The sequence below is a fragment of the Centruroides sculpturatus genome, unplaced genomic scaffold, assembly GCF_000671375.1.
Source record: "Centruroides sculpturatus isolate CEXI.00-Female unplaced genomic scaffold, Cexi_2.0 scaffold299, whole genome shotgun sequence".
NCBI classification, from domain to species: domain Eukaryota; kingdom Metazoa; phylum Arthropoda; class Arachnida; order Scorpiones; family Buthidae; genus Centruroides; species Centruroides sculpturatus.
The window spans coordinates 196,340-213,973 of NW_019384485.1; the positions used below are offsets into that span (position 1 = coordinate 196,340).

General features: G+C 29.5%; 1 protein-coding gene across 1 annotated transcript in view; it reads right to left on the reverse strand.

Annotated features, from left to right (window-relative positions):
* Positions 1-17,634, reverse strand: part of LOC111621568 — a 30,912-nt gene that overhangs the window by 9,060 nt on the left and 4,218 nt on the right. The window contains 30 exon segments of the mRNA XM_023363750.1: positions 30-131; positions 202-345; positions 418-524; positions 592-796; positions 881-1,051; positions 9,287-9,484; positions 9,567-9,713; positions 9,792-9,995; positions 10,061-10,255; positions 10,322-10,478; positions 10,552-10,692; positions 10,914-11,014; positions 11,078-11,281; positions 11,353-11,514; positions 11,594-11,695; positions 11,766-11,909; positions 11,982-12,088; positions 12,156-12,360; positions 12,445-12,615; positions 13,279-13,482; positions 13,584-13,709; positions 13,778-13,888; positions 13,979-14,092; positions 14,166-14,220; positions 14,328-14,444; positions 14,516-14,640; positions 14,863-15,034; positions 15,124-15,257; positions 15,330-15,683; positions 15,753-15,795. Of these exon segments, the coding sequence (XP_023219518.1) occupies positions 30-131; positions 202-345; positions 418-524; positions 592-796; positions 881-1,051; positions 9,287-9,484; positions 9,567-9,713; positions 9,792-9,995; positions 10,061-10,255; positions 10,322-10,478; positions 10,552-10,692; positions 10,914-11,014; positions 11,078-11,281; positions 11,353-11,514; positions 11,594-11,695; positions 11,766-11,909; positions 11,982-12,088; positions 12,156-12,360; positions 12,445-12,615; positions 13,279-13,482; positions 13,584-13,709; positions 13,778-13,888; positions 13,979-14,092; positions 14,166-14,220; positions 14,328-14,444; positions 14,516-14,640; positions 14,863-15,034; positions 15,124-15,257; positions 15,330-15,650 (4,446 nt within the window). The 5' untranslated portion in view covers positions 15,651-15,683; positions 15,753-15,795.

Here is a 17,634-nt window from a genome sequence, read left to right on the forward strand (position 1 = left end):
AATCAGAAATAAAATAACCAAGTACAAACTCTGAAACAGTATCCAATAAAAGATATGACTGCCAAAACAATAAACATCATGGACCAGAAAAACGCTGCTGATATCAATTCCTCACCCTCCAGAGTAAAGGTCTGTATTTTGAAAGAATTAAAGATCACGTAACAATTTTTCTGTTTTATGTATACAAATTACTATACTCACAGAAAAAATTTCACTGTAAAACACAGCGAAAGTTGGCATTACTGCTCCAACTATGATCGAACATATTGTACCCATAAATATTTCTTTCCATTCTTTACTGCAGATTTTTACAATTTCCCACCCTGAAGGCATCTGAATATCTTCCTAGAGACATTATTTTAAAAATATTAAGAATAAAATTAACAAATAAAAAGTTTTTAAACAAAATATTCGTACATTTTCTACTTCGCTCATTAGACGATTAAGATGGCGATCCTTCTCTGATAAGGGTCTATGAAGACTGTACTTCCTACCTGATTTAGTTAATGATTTTTCTACATAACCTGTAATTGAATTAAATATCATAAAATGTGAAAAATTTAAAAACAAAATTACTTGAAAAGTATTTACTTGGTTCCTCAGTTGTTGAATATCCAGTTTCGTCCATCATCATCTGATTTGTAACTAATTGGTAATAGAGACCTTCTTTATCCATCAATTCTTCGTGCGTACCTTTTTCCATAATTTGTCCATTTTCGATGGCACATATTATATCAGCATTTTTTATAGTAGATAAACGATGAGCTATTATTATTGTGGTTCGACCGGAACAAGCCTAAAATTCGAATTAATTTGGCATCTAATCAGTTCATCATCTTCCAATGTGGCATAAGCCTATAACCTAAGTTTTTCTACTTACATTATCTAGAGCTTGTTGAACAATGGCTTCGCTTTCTGCATCTAGAGCCGAAGTAGCTTCGTCAAGAAGTAAGATTTTTGGATCTCGAACTAAGGCACGAGCAATTGCTATTCTCTGTTTCTGTCCTCCTGATAGTTGAGCACCACGTTCACCCACTAATGTGTCGTAAGTCTTTATAAAATTTTAAGATATAATTATTTATTTTTGTTATAACAAACTTCATCTTATTTTTCGTATTAAAATATTATTCGTATTGCAACAGTAATATTTCTTATCAAGATCATTGATTCTTCCAACCAAAATTATTGTTAGATTATCGTTATACCGAGTTTAATCTCACTATTTTTATCTACTCATCTTAATTACAATTAAATTTAATTGACAGGTATTCAATAAGGCAAGTAAATTAGTGAAAGCTACCCAAGTTAATTAATAGAATTCTATCAAGTTAATAAAAACTCAATTTTAATGAATAAAACTTTTCAAGTTAATCAACAGAAATATTTAATTAATTAAGTTTTTCTTAGCTAACAGAAGCCTGTCAACTTAATTAATAAATTCTACTACATTAAATAAGAGAATCTCACTAAATTATTAATCAATTTCTTCAAAATTAGTTAACAAAACTTCTAAATAGAACGAAATAATTTACCCACAGGGTATTTAATATGTATAAATTAACAAGTTATGATATAAAATGAAATTAGCTTACAAATATCTTTTCTACACACCAATGACTTAATTAATGANGAAGTTTCCTTTTAGATAGATAAAATCTTTATAAAAATTATAACAGTTTAAATAAATTTGTCAAAAAATAATCTCCCAACTCCAGATTCTCACACATTCATAAATTTACTTAAAATTTTATTATAAGACAGATATTTTATGACATAACAATTTTTTCTAGAACCAACTTTCGAAAATTAATCAATTGTCAAATTATTAATGATATAAAATTTTAATGTATGCAGCTATATCTGTTATAGGTAGAATGATGCCATAATTTTATAATATTCCTATCAGCCAGATTGTTGTGTAATAAGATATTATTTTACTATTGTAAAGATCTAACGTTTTTTACTTCTTTATGGATAGTTTGATATAAGGAAATGTTTCTCATCTCAATTATTCTGTAATTCCAAGTCCACTGTAGATTTATTTGATCCAGAAGTACACATTGTTGATTGAGACAAATATGAAATTTATGATTTGTTCTTAATAACAAAATTGGGCTGGATGTATAGTTCATTGGGCCTCAATTTGGAAAAATTGTAGACCTATAAATTTCTATTGTCGTACGTCCATTTGTCTGTCTGTTCTTAAGGTTAAGAACAGAGATAGATAGATGAAAGACAAGACCAGATATGAAAACTTTAGGGGCAGGAGCCCAAATTAACTATATATGAGCTTTGATGCAAACCAGAAGTCATGTTACTTCAATTAAAAAATTTTTTCTGAAAGGTGTTAGATAGATGACTGTCATGACTGTATTGTTAAAGGAAATGTATGATGTACAGGTGCAAGCCACTGCTAATTTGAGTTGGAGAGCATATATTTTAAATTAAATAAATTAAAAATACAGTTGACCCCCCCTGTAACATTGTTGATTATTCCATTTTATATGAATTCCATGTTGTACAAGTCACTTAGATTTTACAAATACATGAGCCGTTCACAGCCCGGCACACATATTTGTAAAATCTAAGTGACTCGTACAACATGGAATTCATATAAAATGGAATAATCAACAGTGTTATAGGGGGATCGACTGTATGATTAAAAATTGCAGTCTGATATTGTGACAATGTCACAATAAATAATTGCTTGTTGCACTGTTTATTAGTATATTATCAATAAATCAATTAGTACAATTAATGAGAGAAATTATAATGAATACAGGTATACCTTGAGTGACGTCATTTCGAGTTATATTGTTCTCGATTATACGTCGTTTGTCAAAAATATATGGAAAAATAAAAATCAAGTTTAAGTCATTTTATTCGATTTTACGTCTGTCTGCCACAAATATTGAGGTCATAATATCACTAGAAAAGCGTTAAAGCACATAAAATGCTATTAAAATATGTACATTTACAGTAAATGTTAATATAATCATCATAAATACTAGAGAACGAAACATGAAAACATCTGTGTTTCTGTGTTGTTGTCTTATTTAGCGATCTTTAAGTGCTCACTATTGGTGTTTTCCATGGTAGCTCCAATATCTACCATTTGGTGTCGTTGTCAGCTCCACTCGATATTGGTAAATTAAATATAAATTAGTTTATTTTCTACTGTCACAAGATAATTTTAATAACTGTATTTGTTATTTAACCTTACAAAATCATCTTATTTTATAATATCTTAGAGCAAACCACATTCACAATAAAGAGTCTGCGATGTACTGTAAACATCGCCAAATTGTAAACATGTACATTTACAAGTATGTATCGTACATACTGTACGTGAATTTGTAAATTTAGATGACTTTTTTCTGTACTATATTAAAAACTAAAATTTATTTGTTTGTAAGCTTAAAATAGATTCTTATTAACCATATATTAAAATGCATTTATAAATAAAATACAGCACTGGGAATGGCTATTTGTGGTTTAGCCTAGTGACAAGTAAATTCCAAGACAAGTAAATTTGACTTATGTCATTTTTCAACTTAAGTCGTCTCTCCTAGAACCAATTACTGATGTAAGACGAGGTATACCTGTATATAGGTTGCAATAACTAACCTGTTTTAGCATCCTATTCACTTGAGTATAATAATTTTTTATAGAGAAATAAGTTCACACATAGTAATTGCTTTTTTTTTTATTAATGAAACATAAGATTTTCCATTAAAATATAATTTTAGACAAAGCTATTTAGAATTGCAAAAATGTTCATTGATTTTGGAAATGGATATTATATTTTTTGAGATCGCATCTAATCTCCAGATCATATTTTTAGGACTATTCTTGATTGAGGCTTTTAAATTGAAATGCAATTACTTAATATGACAAGTTATATGCCAATACTTTCTAGTGTTGCTCAATTTTAATATTAAGAGATCCTAACATTATCACAACTCAGTCTTCTTTGAGCAAAATGGTCAAATAAAAGCTAATACTTGATGATAAAGCACTATTGTTTATTCCTTGGTACAAAAGCAAGACAGTTTGACAGTTTGAGATAGTAATTTCAAATGATTTCAATAAGTATTTTATTGTGTATATAAATTATGTATGTAGTCCACAAAGATTAAGAACACACATCATATTAAGTATTGGTTAACACCAATACTTAATGTGATGTGTGTGTAATGTAAAAAATATTTCTGATTATGCATATTATTAATTAATACAATTGTAATTTTCATTTGTTGTGTGATGCACTATATTAATAATTTATATTAAAAATGTTTTATTCACATTAGGTGCTGGTATTTGAAGACTCTCCTATTGGAGTTGAAGCAGCCGTGGCAGCAGGAATGCAGGTGGTCATGATTCCAGATCCCCGAGTGGATCCGAGCGTTTTTGAAAAAGCCACCGTTGTTTTAAATTCCATGTTGGACTTTCGTCCAGAAATATTTGGACTCCCGCCATTTGAAGACAGTTAAATTATTTAAGTTTGTTTTTTCAAACTGAAAATCAAAAAGAAAGTTTTGAATACAATAAATATAATGTAAATAAAAATAAAATTCAAATCTTAAAGATTTTTCATGGAATTTTTTATAATTTCATATCATGGTTTTACCATTGTTTTTAAAATAAATTCAAATGAGCTGTATACAAATAGTTTGCAATTTTTTAAGAATGAGTAAATTTCCATCAAAACTTTAGAAACATTCAATCAAAACTTATTCGAAAGTACAAATAAGATTAATTTTTAATGATAGAATTAAATTGTAAAATATGGACAACAACATTTCCTCACTAAACATTTTAGTCATCCTGTTAGATGACTAAAATGAAATGAAGCAGTTTGGACTCAGCTAGAGGGAAGGTTGCTAAAAGGAAGTGCATCATCTAGCCATAAAAAATATGCCTAAAAAACCATCTGACTATCCAGAAATACAGGAAACAAATATGCAGTGATCCCATATCAAGCATAAAACAGATAGTGAAGAATTAAATATGTGCATTTTATATCTTATGACTTATCATCATCTGATACACATCAATGTAGTCATAATACTGTAAGTATTTGTTGATATATATGAAAACAAAATTTTGAGTGAAATAAAAATATTTATGAATGAATGTAAGTTAATATCAGGATAAGATTGGAAATTACATATCAGGAGGCATTTATGTTCTTAAAATTGATGTTGTCATTTCTATGATGATAAAAAATATAAATTTTTTAAAGATGCATATCTGCCCAAAACTTATTTTAAATAGTAGTAAAACAATTGGCATTGATTTTCTGCCAAAATAATGAAAAATAAGTATGAAAATGTTATACAAAACAATAATAAAATTATCTTATCATTCACTTATTATTATATGATACAATGGCCGGGCTCATGGTTATCTAAATGCATTAACACACATGCAGAAAATAATTGTCATTAATCACTAACTCATCTGCTTTGCTGGCTATTGACCAACAGGGAAAGGTAAATTATACTTTACTGAAATATCCAGTTTATTAGGAGTGACTATGAGTTGTGTGTGTAAAAATTTACCTGTTCTATTTGCTAGATACAGGATTTAAATGGTAATGGATTAATTGGAATGGCATTTTTCTCATTCATACTGGATAACTGAATATAAAATGGTTAAATTGCTGTTGAAAAGAGTGATCCTTTGTAATATTCAACTGCAATTAATGATGCCTAATCAATATGCATAAAATGTCATGAAATTGTTGAGTATAAACTTTGTAATTAATAAAATATATTAATCATTAAATCTTATCATAACTTAATTTCGGTAAACAAATATTGAAATGCTTTATACATGTATAATATGAAGTATTTCGATATTCCTGTTTAAATTAAACCCAAATTGTAAAGAAAAAAATCTAAAAATCCAGGACGTAATATAATTATTTTCAAAAAAATACATTATAGAAATACAAAGTATTACAGAAAATACGAATTCGAATTCTCCTAGACCCAAATTCTTTGTGGATATTTAAGCATATAGGATGATATGCAGACAAATTCTATATGATTATTAAGATGAGATTTGAGGAGAAAGAATATTAACTTCGAATTGTAAATTATCAAAAAATTGAAGTTTTTTGGTATGAATAGATAAAAAAAAAAACTGAAGTTGATATAAGTAGAAAAGATGGATAATGCACTTATAACTGATGTTATTAGCATTCAAATATTACATCAGCAAAAATTGACCCTTTCTTGATCCCCTCTCCCATCATCAGTCATAAATCAAAGTATGCTCTCCCCTAATTATGACATCAGGTTGTAAGTTAAAAGCATTCGCAAATACACTAGAATTGTTTTCAGACAATTTTATGATGGAAGAACAACAAACGATGAATGCAATCTTACATCATCAAAGACATTTCGTTTCTCATCGTCAGCAATCATCAGAAACAAACGAACTCTTCCCTGTAAACTAAACTGACCATATTTTGGTACAATCAATATGGAAAAGTCAGTCCTCTCTCCCTTGTCCTCCCGCGTCTGGGCCATCTTCCTTACCGCCCATTTGCTTGTCATAGATCGGAGATGGCGAACCTTTTTGAGTCGGTGTGCAATATAGTAAGCGTACTTACCTTTAAAAATGTTTATGCGTGCCAAAGTTCTGAACTTCCAATAACTATGTTAAATAAATCAAATGAATATGCTTTAATTAGAGTAAATGTAAATAAGCTGATTGAAAAAGGATGATCGGGTGATAAACCGAAAGGATGATTGAATAAGATAGATGATGAACCGAAGTCGTATAATACGTTAAGTGTCAGTAAATTGCTCCGACGTACCACTTTTGGCACTCGTGCCATAGGTTCGCTACCCCTGTCATAGATAAAAGTAGGAAAACGACAATTTAATACAAAATGCATTTCCCTAATAAAAAAAAGAGATCATTTGAATTGTATAAGTTTATTAAATAACGTATTTAGCCTAATACTAGTAAAATTTAATAAAAAATCTTGAACATGTACTGTACAGTAGATTAAATTTCTCAACAAATTTAGATTAAACATCTTTTGGTTCGTACACATACCAAAGAAGACTCTCCCATATTTCTGTTCCAGATAAAACCTCATGAGTAGAGAGAATGTCATGAATACCACAAAAGTACTGTTATCGGTCTAAAAGTATCGAAGGAAAGTATCGGTACAGCATCGGTATCGGTATCAGCAGTATCGGGACAACCTTAATCATGAAAGACCTCTCTTATAGTTCTCTCTTAAGCACTTCAATATAAATTTTTCAACGCAGAAAAAAGTAACTTGCTCTGTTCAATTTTGTATTTAGTTTTCACAGAACTTCAGAAAATACTTATTTTGTTTTCTTTCCATCCATATTTACGCCATATCAATTGTATGCATTCCATGGAAGCTGTGGAAGCGCCGCTTCCCTTGTATTTTCTAAAATATAAATACTTATTGTGCGATTATTTTCATATTTTAACGTACTTTGAATTACTTAAAACTGATATTTTATTATAACCGCATTATTTATTTTATTACAAATTTCTATACATGTGAAAAACAATGATAAGATTTCTATCGTATATGCGAATATAAATTCGTATATGCATATTCCCGATGGAAGTGTCGTATTGTCGAATACGGAGCAGCCAGATAACACGCATTCGCCCATGAGCTTTACAGATCTCTGGCGGTTTAGCTGGTGGATGCTACACACCAAAAACATGTCGTCACTAGTGTTTCTTTCAATAGAAAAACAGCTTTTAAATACTATGATGGAATCGACGACCAGCGATTTTTGTGATAAAGTAATTAACGACTTTACGGAAAAAATTGCCGAATAGAGTTATTTTATAAAAAATAATAAAAAGTTTTTGTATCTTTGTTTCGTGTCAATTATCTATTTTAGAATTAAAATAAATAAACTGTTTATTTTTATTGGCAATTAAAATTGTTATGGAATTAGTTTCCCTATCATCAAATGTCACGGCACGCCACTTGCGTCATATGTTATGCAAGTGTGTTCTTGACCTAAGTGCAATTTCGTTTTAAAACAATGGGAAGATTACTCCGTTTTCCTGATGTGTTGACGTGTTTAAATGAGAGCGCATTATCAAAAATGTTAAGTTTTCATCGTTAATTGACAGGCAAACTCTGAGATCACCAGACTATCGATATCGAATTTTTGCAATTAAATGACCCTATATGATGACCAGTAGCGAATTATGATTCTCTGAGGCCCTAGGAGAAATTTTGTTTTGGAGGTTCACTAAATTTTTAGAGATATTATCTTTTGGCTATGTAATTTTTGAGGACCCTTGAGAGGACGAGACTGTAGGCGGCGATAGACGACTAGGGTCTATTGGTAATCCGCCACTGATGATAATGATGATATCTAAAAGTCTACATTTAAAGTGTGAGAAAACACTAAAACGTTTCACTTAAAATATGAGTGCTTGGCGCGCACACTTTTTTCGATTGAGAATACTGCACATGAGTAGTTTCTTTTCTGTCTATTTTTTCTTTTATTTCTCGTCATTTCAATTGATGTTATGTTTGGTAAAAATAAAAAGAACCTTTACATTTTGAAGTAATGATAACCATTTTCTTGTTTCAATCTGCTACATATAGAAAACCTGCTTAAGCTGGAAAGTTTATATGTTGTATTATAAATATGTGTGTAGCAAAACATCAGTAATTAATGTCTTGTAAATAATTAACATAAATATTAATCTTCGAGTGTATGTATGTGCGATTTAGTTTAAATATTGGAACTTGTTAATTAAAAAATATATAAAATATGAAAATAAATTCTCAGCTACTTCCGACTTTGAAGGTGATTAAAAAAGATTCAAATAACACTTGTCAATCAGGGTAAGGCTATTGGAACCTTTTATTTATAAAGAATGAAATGAATTTAGTACCATTAGTTACCTAATAAATAGGCTTAAATATTAAATAATTAATTTTAAGCTATTTTTAAATACTATTGATACTAATTTTTCATGTTAATATGACATTTAATTGTAATTGAATTAACCTTCAAATGAAATGAATCTATATTATGAGATTACAAATTCTTTATTGTTGTTTATGTTTTATTAAATTTTATAAACACTAAAAATGATGAAAACATTGAGATAAATATAATGAAAAACATTATTATATTATAGAATTTATAATGCTTAATTTTTCTATTTTAAAATATTTGGAGTAATGATAGACTTCAATACTGATGGTTCTTTCCATGAAATTCTTTGGTCAAAGATTAACAAAGAATCAGTGCTTAATTCTTTGTCTTTTTGTTAATCTATAATAAAACCCTTTTTTCTCTAACAATTTCTCGTGACTTCCAAATTCTGTCACTCTTCCATGATCTATGACTACAATGCAATCTGCTCCTTGAATGGTAGAAAGTCGATGTGCCACTACAATACATGTTCTTCCGTGTCGCGCTTGATCCAAAGCCATTTGTACTAACTAGAATCAAAGGATATTGTAATTATTTTAGAGATTTAATCTACAAATATAACCAAAAAGTAATAATATAATTATGTTTTACCTTTTCACTTTCAGTATCTAAAGCTGAAGTGGCTTCATCTAGGAGTAAAATTTTGGGATTTCTAACTAAAGCACGGGCAATTGCTATTCTTTGCTTCTGTCCTCCTGAAAGTTGAGTTCCTCTTTCTCCTACTACAGTATCATAACCCTAAACGATTAAAATTGTTAGTTTTGTAAAGATATTTAAAAAATTCATCGCGGTTTTTAAGTGCTGAATGTTAAATACCTGTGGGAGAGAAATTATAAAATTATGAGCATTTGCCAGATGACAAGCTTTTTGGATATTTACTTCGCTCACGTATTCTTCCATACCATAAACAATATTATCTCTTATTGAACAGTTGAACAATACTGGCTCCTGACTAACAAGAGCTATGTGACTTCTAAGATGATTTATATTCATTGTTCTTATGTCGTAATCATCTATTTTCTACCAAGTTAACATGATATTAACGTAGGAATTTACATGGTAAATGTACATTTTTATGTACTCACCACTTGTCCATGCATAGGATCGTAGAATCTTTCTATGAGAGAAATTATTGTACTTTTCCCGCACCCACTAGGCCCAACTAATGCTACAGTTTGTCCAGGTTTAACATTTAGATTTAACCCTCTTAAAACTGGAAAATTTTTTCGACTTGGATACGAGAAATATACATCTTTGAAAGTAACTTCTCCTTTGATTTTCTACAAAGATCTGTTTTTGAAATTTATGAGATTCAGAAAGGTTCAGAAAGATTTTAATATACTTACTGGTTTCACCCCTCCCATTGAATAACTATCTATTTCAGGTTTTGTGTTGATAATATTAAATACTAAGGCTGCGGAAAGTTTAGCTTTAGTATAATCAGGTAAATAAGAACTCCATTGTCCAACTGATACTGCGCTGAAAGCCATCGCAAAAAATACTCTAAGGAAGAAAAATTCAAAAATATCGAAGTTACGGTTATGAGAATGGTTCTGTTAAGATAAAGTAAGATTACCTGTAAACATTGACTGCTTCCATGTCACCTCTTCCTACAAAGTAGGCTCCTAATCTAAATGCTGCTCCATAAATTAAAAATATCATTCCTTGCGAAAATGCAAAAGCCAAGGCGTATACTTGAGCATGTTTCTTATTCTCACTAAGATAATGCAATTTATAATATTATAAGATTAAAATTTGTTATTTGTTATTGGATATTTTGTATTATGGAAATTAAAAAAATTGAACATTTTGCTAATATTATCCTATAGTTGTAATTGATATTGAAGTGGCTCGATAAGTGAATTTATTATTGATAGAGATTATTGTATACATAGATTACATAACAACTCTATATAAAGATATAAAGAATATACTAACTTAAATGGTAGTAAGAGATGATTGACATAATTGAGAAAAAATGTCTGTTCTAAATTCAAACTCTGAACGGTCCGTACGTTTTCTAAAGATTCACTAACTACCTAAATAAAATTTAACATATTTAATGTGAAATTTGAAGAATAATTCTTAAATTTCAAACTTACATTTCCTGCATTTTCCATGAGTTCTGCATCCCTCTTTTGATTACCTCTTTGTACTTTCATCTGTACTGCTCCAGCAGCTAATAAAATTGGCATAGATGCCAACAATGCTAAAGCCAATTTCCATCCAAAGATGAAAGCTATTACAATGCTAGTAACTAAAGTAACTACTGCAGATACCACTGTGCCAATTCTATGCCCCGCAGCCTGTGTTTAATTCTATTATTAAAACAGCTATGGTAGCAAAGTTCTGGAAATAAGTATCAATGCACACTTACACTTTTCACCATAGGAACGTCTGTAGCCAGTCGTGTTGCTAGTTTACCAGAGGTATGCTTTTCATCATCAAACCATCCAGCATGTTGTCTTAGAATATTATTGAATGCATTTTGGCGGAGTCTCATAGTGAGATGTTCCCCAGAATAAGCGAATCCGATGGTCTGAAAAATTTCAAAATGTTTTTCATATTTAACAAATACTCTGTTTCAGTAATCAGAAATAAAATAACCAAGTACAAACTCTGAAACAGTATCCAATAAAAGATATGACTGCCAAAACAATAAACATCATGGACCAGAAAAACGCTGCTGATATCAATTCCTCACCCTCCAGAGTAAAGGTCTGTATTTTGAAAGAATTAAAGATCACGTAACAATTTTTCTGTTTTATGTATACAAATTACTATACTCACAGAAAAAATTTCACTGTAAAACACAGCGAAAGTTGGCATTACTGCTCCAACTATGATCGAACATATTGTACCCATAAATATTTCTTTCCATTCTTTACTGCAGATTTTTACAATTTCCCACCCTGAAGGCATCTGAATATCTTCCTAGAGACATTATTTTAAAAATATTAAGAATAAAATTAACAAATAAAAAGTTTTTAAACAAAATATTCGTACATTTTCTACTTCGCTCATTAGACGATTAAGATGGCGATCCTTCTCTGATAAGGGTCTATGAAGACTGTACTTCCTACCTGATTTAGTTAATGATTTTTCTACATAACCTGTAATTGAATTAAATATCATAAAATGTGAAAAATTTAAAAACAAAATTACTTGAAAAGTATTTACTTGGTTCCTCAGTTGTTGAATATCCAGTTTCGTCCATCATCATCTGATTTGTAACTAATTGGTAATAGAGACCTTCTTTATCCATCAATTCTTCGTGCGTACCTTTTTCCATAATTTGTCCATTTTCGATGGCACATATTATATCAGCATTTTTTATAGTAGATAAACGATGAGCTATTATTATTGTGGTTCGACCGGAACAAGCCTAAAATTCGAATTAATTTGGCATCTAATCAGTTCATCATCTTCCAATGTGGCATAAGCCTATAACCTAAGTTTTTCTACTTACATTATCTAGAGCTTGTTGAACAATGGCTTCGCTTTCTGCATCTAGAGCCGAAGTAGCTTCGTCAAGAAGTAAGATTTTTGGATCTCGAACTAAGGCACGAGCAATTGCTATTCTCTGTTTCTGTCCTCCTGATAGTTGAGCACCACGTTCACCCACTAATGTGTCGTAAGTCTTTATAAAATTTTAAGATATAATTATTTATTTTTGTTATAACAAACTTCATCTTATTTTTCGTATTAAAATATTATTCGTATTGCAACAGTAATATTTCTTATCAAGATCATTGATTCTTCCAACCAAAATTATTGTTAGATTATCGTTATACCGAGTTTAATCTCACTATTTTTATCTACTCATCTTAATTACAATTAAATTTAATTGACAGGTATTCAATAAGGCAAGTAAATTAGTGAAAGCTACCCAAGTTAATTAATAGAATTCTATCAAGTTAATAAAAACTCAATTTTAATGAATAAAACTTTTCAAGTTAATCAACAGAAATATTTAATTAATTAAGTTTTTCTTAGCTAACAGAAGCCTGTCAACTTAATTAATAAATTCTACTACATTAAATAAGAGAATCTCACTAAATTATTAATCAATTTCTTCAAAATTAGTTAACAAAACTTCTAAATAGAACGAAATAATTTACCCACAGGGTATTTAATATGTATAAATTAACAATACAAGTTATGATATAAAATGAAATTAGCTTACAAATATCTTTTCTACACACCAATGACTTAATTAATGATTATGAAATTATACAAATATAAAATTTATGTAAAATACACCTTTAATTTTCAAATATGTTTAAAAAATTTGAATAATTACATCTGGCAGGGACACGATAAAATTATGAACATTTGCCATCTTAGCTGCTGCTACAATTTCGTGAAAAGTGACATCAGGTCGTCCATATCGGATATTTTCGGCGATGGTGCAACCGAACAATACAGGTTCCTGACTAACTACACCCACAATATGTCGAAGCCAATTAACATTCAGATCTTTCAAATTGTGCCCATCGATTTCTATCTAAAGTATAGAAAACTTGATTCGTTAATTAAGGATTTCAAGAGTTGTACTAATTAAATCAGCTTTATGTTTTTTTAATTAAAAATTTCAAATTAACATACCTGTCCAATTATAGGATCATAAAATCTGAGTAACAAGCTTACTACAGTGGATTTTCCACTACCACTTGGTCCACATAATGCGATCGTTTGTCCTTCTTGAATGGATAACGAAAAATTTCTCAGAACCTGTTTAATAAATTTATTTCAAACTTTTTAATAAATAAACTAAATTTAAATGATTTAAATTGTCTTACTTTCACTGATTTCCTGATAGGATAATTGAAAACTACATTTTTGAACTGTATATCGGCTTTGAAATCTTGTAATTTGATTCCTTCGGTAGAATAGGCATCTATCAGAGGTTTCTGCAATGATAATTTAATTATGATCACAGATATCGTTGTGTATTCCATTTAGAATAAAAAAAAGTAAGAGTAAAATATAATGTACAGTACCGTATCAATAATATCATAAACGGTAGCAGCTGATCCTTTAGCAGTGGCCACGGCAGTTAAGTGAGGAATGGCATTCCCTAACGAAAAAGAACCGACCATAACTGCAAAAAATACCTGAAACAGAATCAGAATTCAATGTTTTATATAATAATTTAATATAAAATTTATAAGAAAATACAATATTTACAGTAAAAACTGCACCAGCATCTAGATTTTTATTCAAAATTAAACTGGATCCGTACCTGTTAAAATATTCAAGCTTTGAATTGAGAATTCTAACTTCTGAGATAGATTAAAAATGGGATTTTTTCTTTAGTAATAATTTCATTATATTTAAAGAAATACAAACCAGAATGCCAAAGCATATGAACAGTAAAGGACAAGAAATGTGAATCCAATTCCAATGGCCATGAAGAAGTATTTTCGAATAGCAACATTTTTTCCTTCTTGTAGAGCAGCAGTATATCTGAATCCATTATTATTATAATGAATATTTTAAAATCGAATTACGATTTTCATATAATTGTTTTTTCTTACCTTTCAACTTCAAACTTTTGACCACAGAAAGCAATCACTGTTTTTATGCTGCTCAATACCTCTTCAGCAATGCTTCCCGCTACGGCATACTTCTGTTGCTCTCTAGATGCCGACGTAGCTATCATCTAAAATTGATCAAAATATAGTTTTACGCCATTTATTCATTTTTTTCCTGTACATAAAAGTCTATAAAATATTTTTCTGTATTACTTTCAATAATTTAGAGATTCTTGTCAATTTGAGTGCTAACAAAATAATCCATTGTGGGCAGAATAAAACTGACTATTATGCATATCATTCCTATTATCAAATGACTTAAAAACATTAAAGTTGTTAGAATTATTTACCTTTCCAAGAAAGGCAGAGGATAATGCAAGAAGGGGGGTCATTGACATAATGACTAAAGTCAATTCCCAACTCTTGACAAATCCAACGATAAACCCGGCAACAAAAGTAGACGAAAATTCAATAAACATGCTGAATTTATCTCCAATACCCTCTCGAACACGTTCAAGATCACTAAAAATCAAAAATTTTATTTAAAAATATCTTAACTCAAGTACTTTTCATTGCCACTAAGAATTTTGGCGATAAAATTAAAGTCTTACTCATTTAATTTCATGGAAAGTTCTCCGGTTTGATGACAATCGAACCAAGCAATCTCCTTTCTCAATACCTCGTAGAAAAACTCCTGCCTCAATCTGTATACTTGCCTCTCGCACGCCCACATCCAAGTCATCACCTAAAACACATTAAAACAATGTTCGAATCTTCACTAATTTAATTACGCATTATATATAAAATACACACGAACCTGCATGTAAGAAGTGACAAATACACCTATTCCAATAAAGACATAATACAGTGCGTACGTAGTCATGTAGTCTTCGAATTCTTCCCTTGTAACACCATTGTATGGATCGGATTGTTGAAGATTTCTCACAGAGCTGGAATTATAATTAGAAAGTGATACGCTCGAATTTTGGTACATCGAAGTTGTATAACTTTCGAATTGGCTGTCGATGAATCCTATTTGCGTTTGTTGAATGAAAGTGTTTGTCATGCTTCCAAAAACAATGGCCAAAAGTGGCCAAGCGGCTCCGTGGATAACAGCAAATATCGATCCAATCGCCATAAGTAACTTGTCGAATGCTTTGGCATAACGAAACTGTTGAAGATAACTCGTGTTAACTATACTATTCTTTGGTATTTTTTGAAAATTAAATTCACCACTTACCAAACTTAATAAAGAAGTAGACGGGCCTGGTATTTTCTTATTTCTATAAATAAAATAATAAATATTATGAACAAACTTTGTTTTATATAATTTATAACTTCCTACCAAGATCACATTTACACATTTACTAAACAAACTATCAATATAACTTTTCACACTTCTAAGTTACTTATTAGTGAAGGGGAAGGGTCTGTTATATATTATAGTTTACAGCTAGGCTACAACCAGTTTTAATTCGGTTTTGCCGTCTCATTAACAACTATCAAACATCAACTTCGAAATTATTACTAAAATAACAATTTGCGTACAAACAAATAAAATATAAACATCGTTTAAACCACCAAAATTAATATTTTTAAATATGTTGATGTGAGGAAATTGAAGATATTCTTAGTTAATATTTTGCAAACTTTAGTAAACCGTTAATAAAAATACTAATTAATTCGATCCAGTTTACTTTAAACTATTTATTACTGATTTATTCCGTCGATTTTAAAGTATTATATTATGTTATCTATAAAATAGAATGCGTAAATTTTATTCTGTTTAGCCTATAAATCTAATTTGTATACCTTGTCTTAGAACAAGCATGGCATACAAATTAGAACATATATAGGCCTAATATAAAGGATTTAAAAAATGAGGCATGTAGACCTATTCGAAATATTTTTTAAATTTAGCATGGTTCTTAGAATAGAACAGAAATACAGTAATACAGTACTTATATATTTACACTTAGAACATGTAATGTGCATTCTATGCTCTAGAAATAAGAATACAGCTAATACGTTATTTTTACTCTATTAAAATAGTACTTGAAATAGTATCTAGATATCTTATTCTAAATACTGTAGTAATAGGTATAAAGCTTGGATTAGGGTTTATCGTTATGCAACTAAACAGAATGGAGTCTAAGTTATAGAATCGTATCCCTTAGTAAAACAACGCACCATAGCAATAGAATATATAAATCTATTTACATATTATTATTTTAAATGTTTACAGAAGTTTATCATATTTATTTATTATAATGCAACAAAGTTATGTAATATAAATTATACTATAAATTACATAAATCAAATATTGCTAATATCGATTGAACACTGTTGGATTTATAACAATAGAAATATTGAAATTATCACCAAATAAACTCTCTTGACCTTTCATTTATTACAAGAAAAAATCAATGTTGAATAATCGATAACAATATTCTGTCATTTATTTATTAAATTATGCAGCTCGTACAAATTATTGGTTCTCATATTAATGTTTGATCTCAGGTCAAAGGTCAACTAATGATAATTATTGGAATTAAGTAGAAGACTTATTTAGACCAACTATAGTATGGATGGCTCTAGAAAATTACCTTACCAAGAAGTCTGAGGATACGGAATATCACAGGGAAAGAAAGTCTAGGAATCCGTCCTCGAAAAATTTTTTCAATATAATAGACTACTATTAAATAATGTTTGTATGAAACAGTACAAAAATATTCGGAATTTAAACGTTAAAAATTATATTTCTAAAAAATATAAATAATCAAATAGAATTTCGTCATTTGGAACAAAGAGTGGCAGGCAATTTTGGACAGGAGTGGCTGAACTACCCTTAAAAAAACTGGCCACCTTCTACCTACAGGGCTGAATTGAGTATTGATTTTCAACAAAAATTAATATCTTACAATTAGGTTTTATACCTTAAATCAGTCTTTCTTTCTAGAAAACAGGAAAAAAATAACTGGATATGTTATCTATTTAATATAAAATACTAACATAGGCGTGTTTTGCATTTATTTGCAGTACAAGATGTCAGACACGAACCTAATTAATTAATTTAGATTTATTTTATAACTAATTTTTATAAATAAATTTACACGAAACAT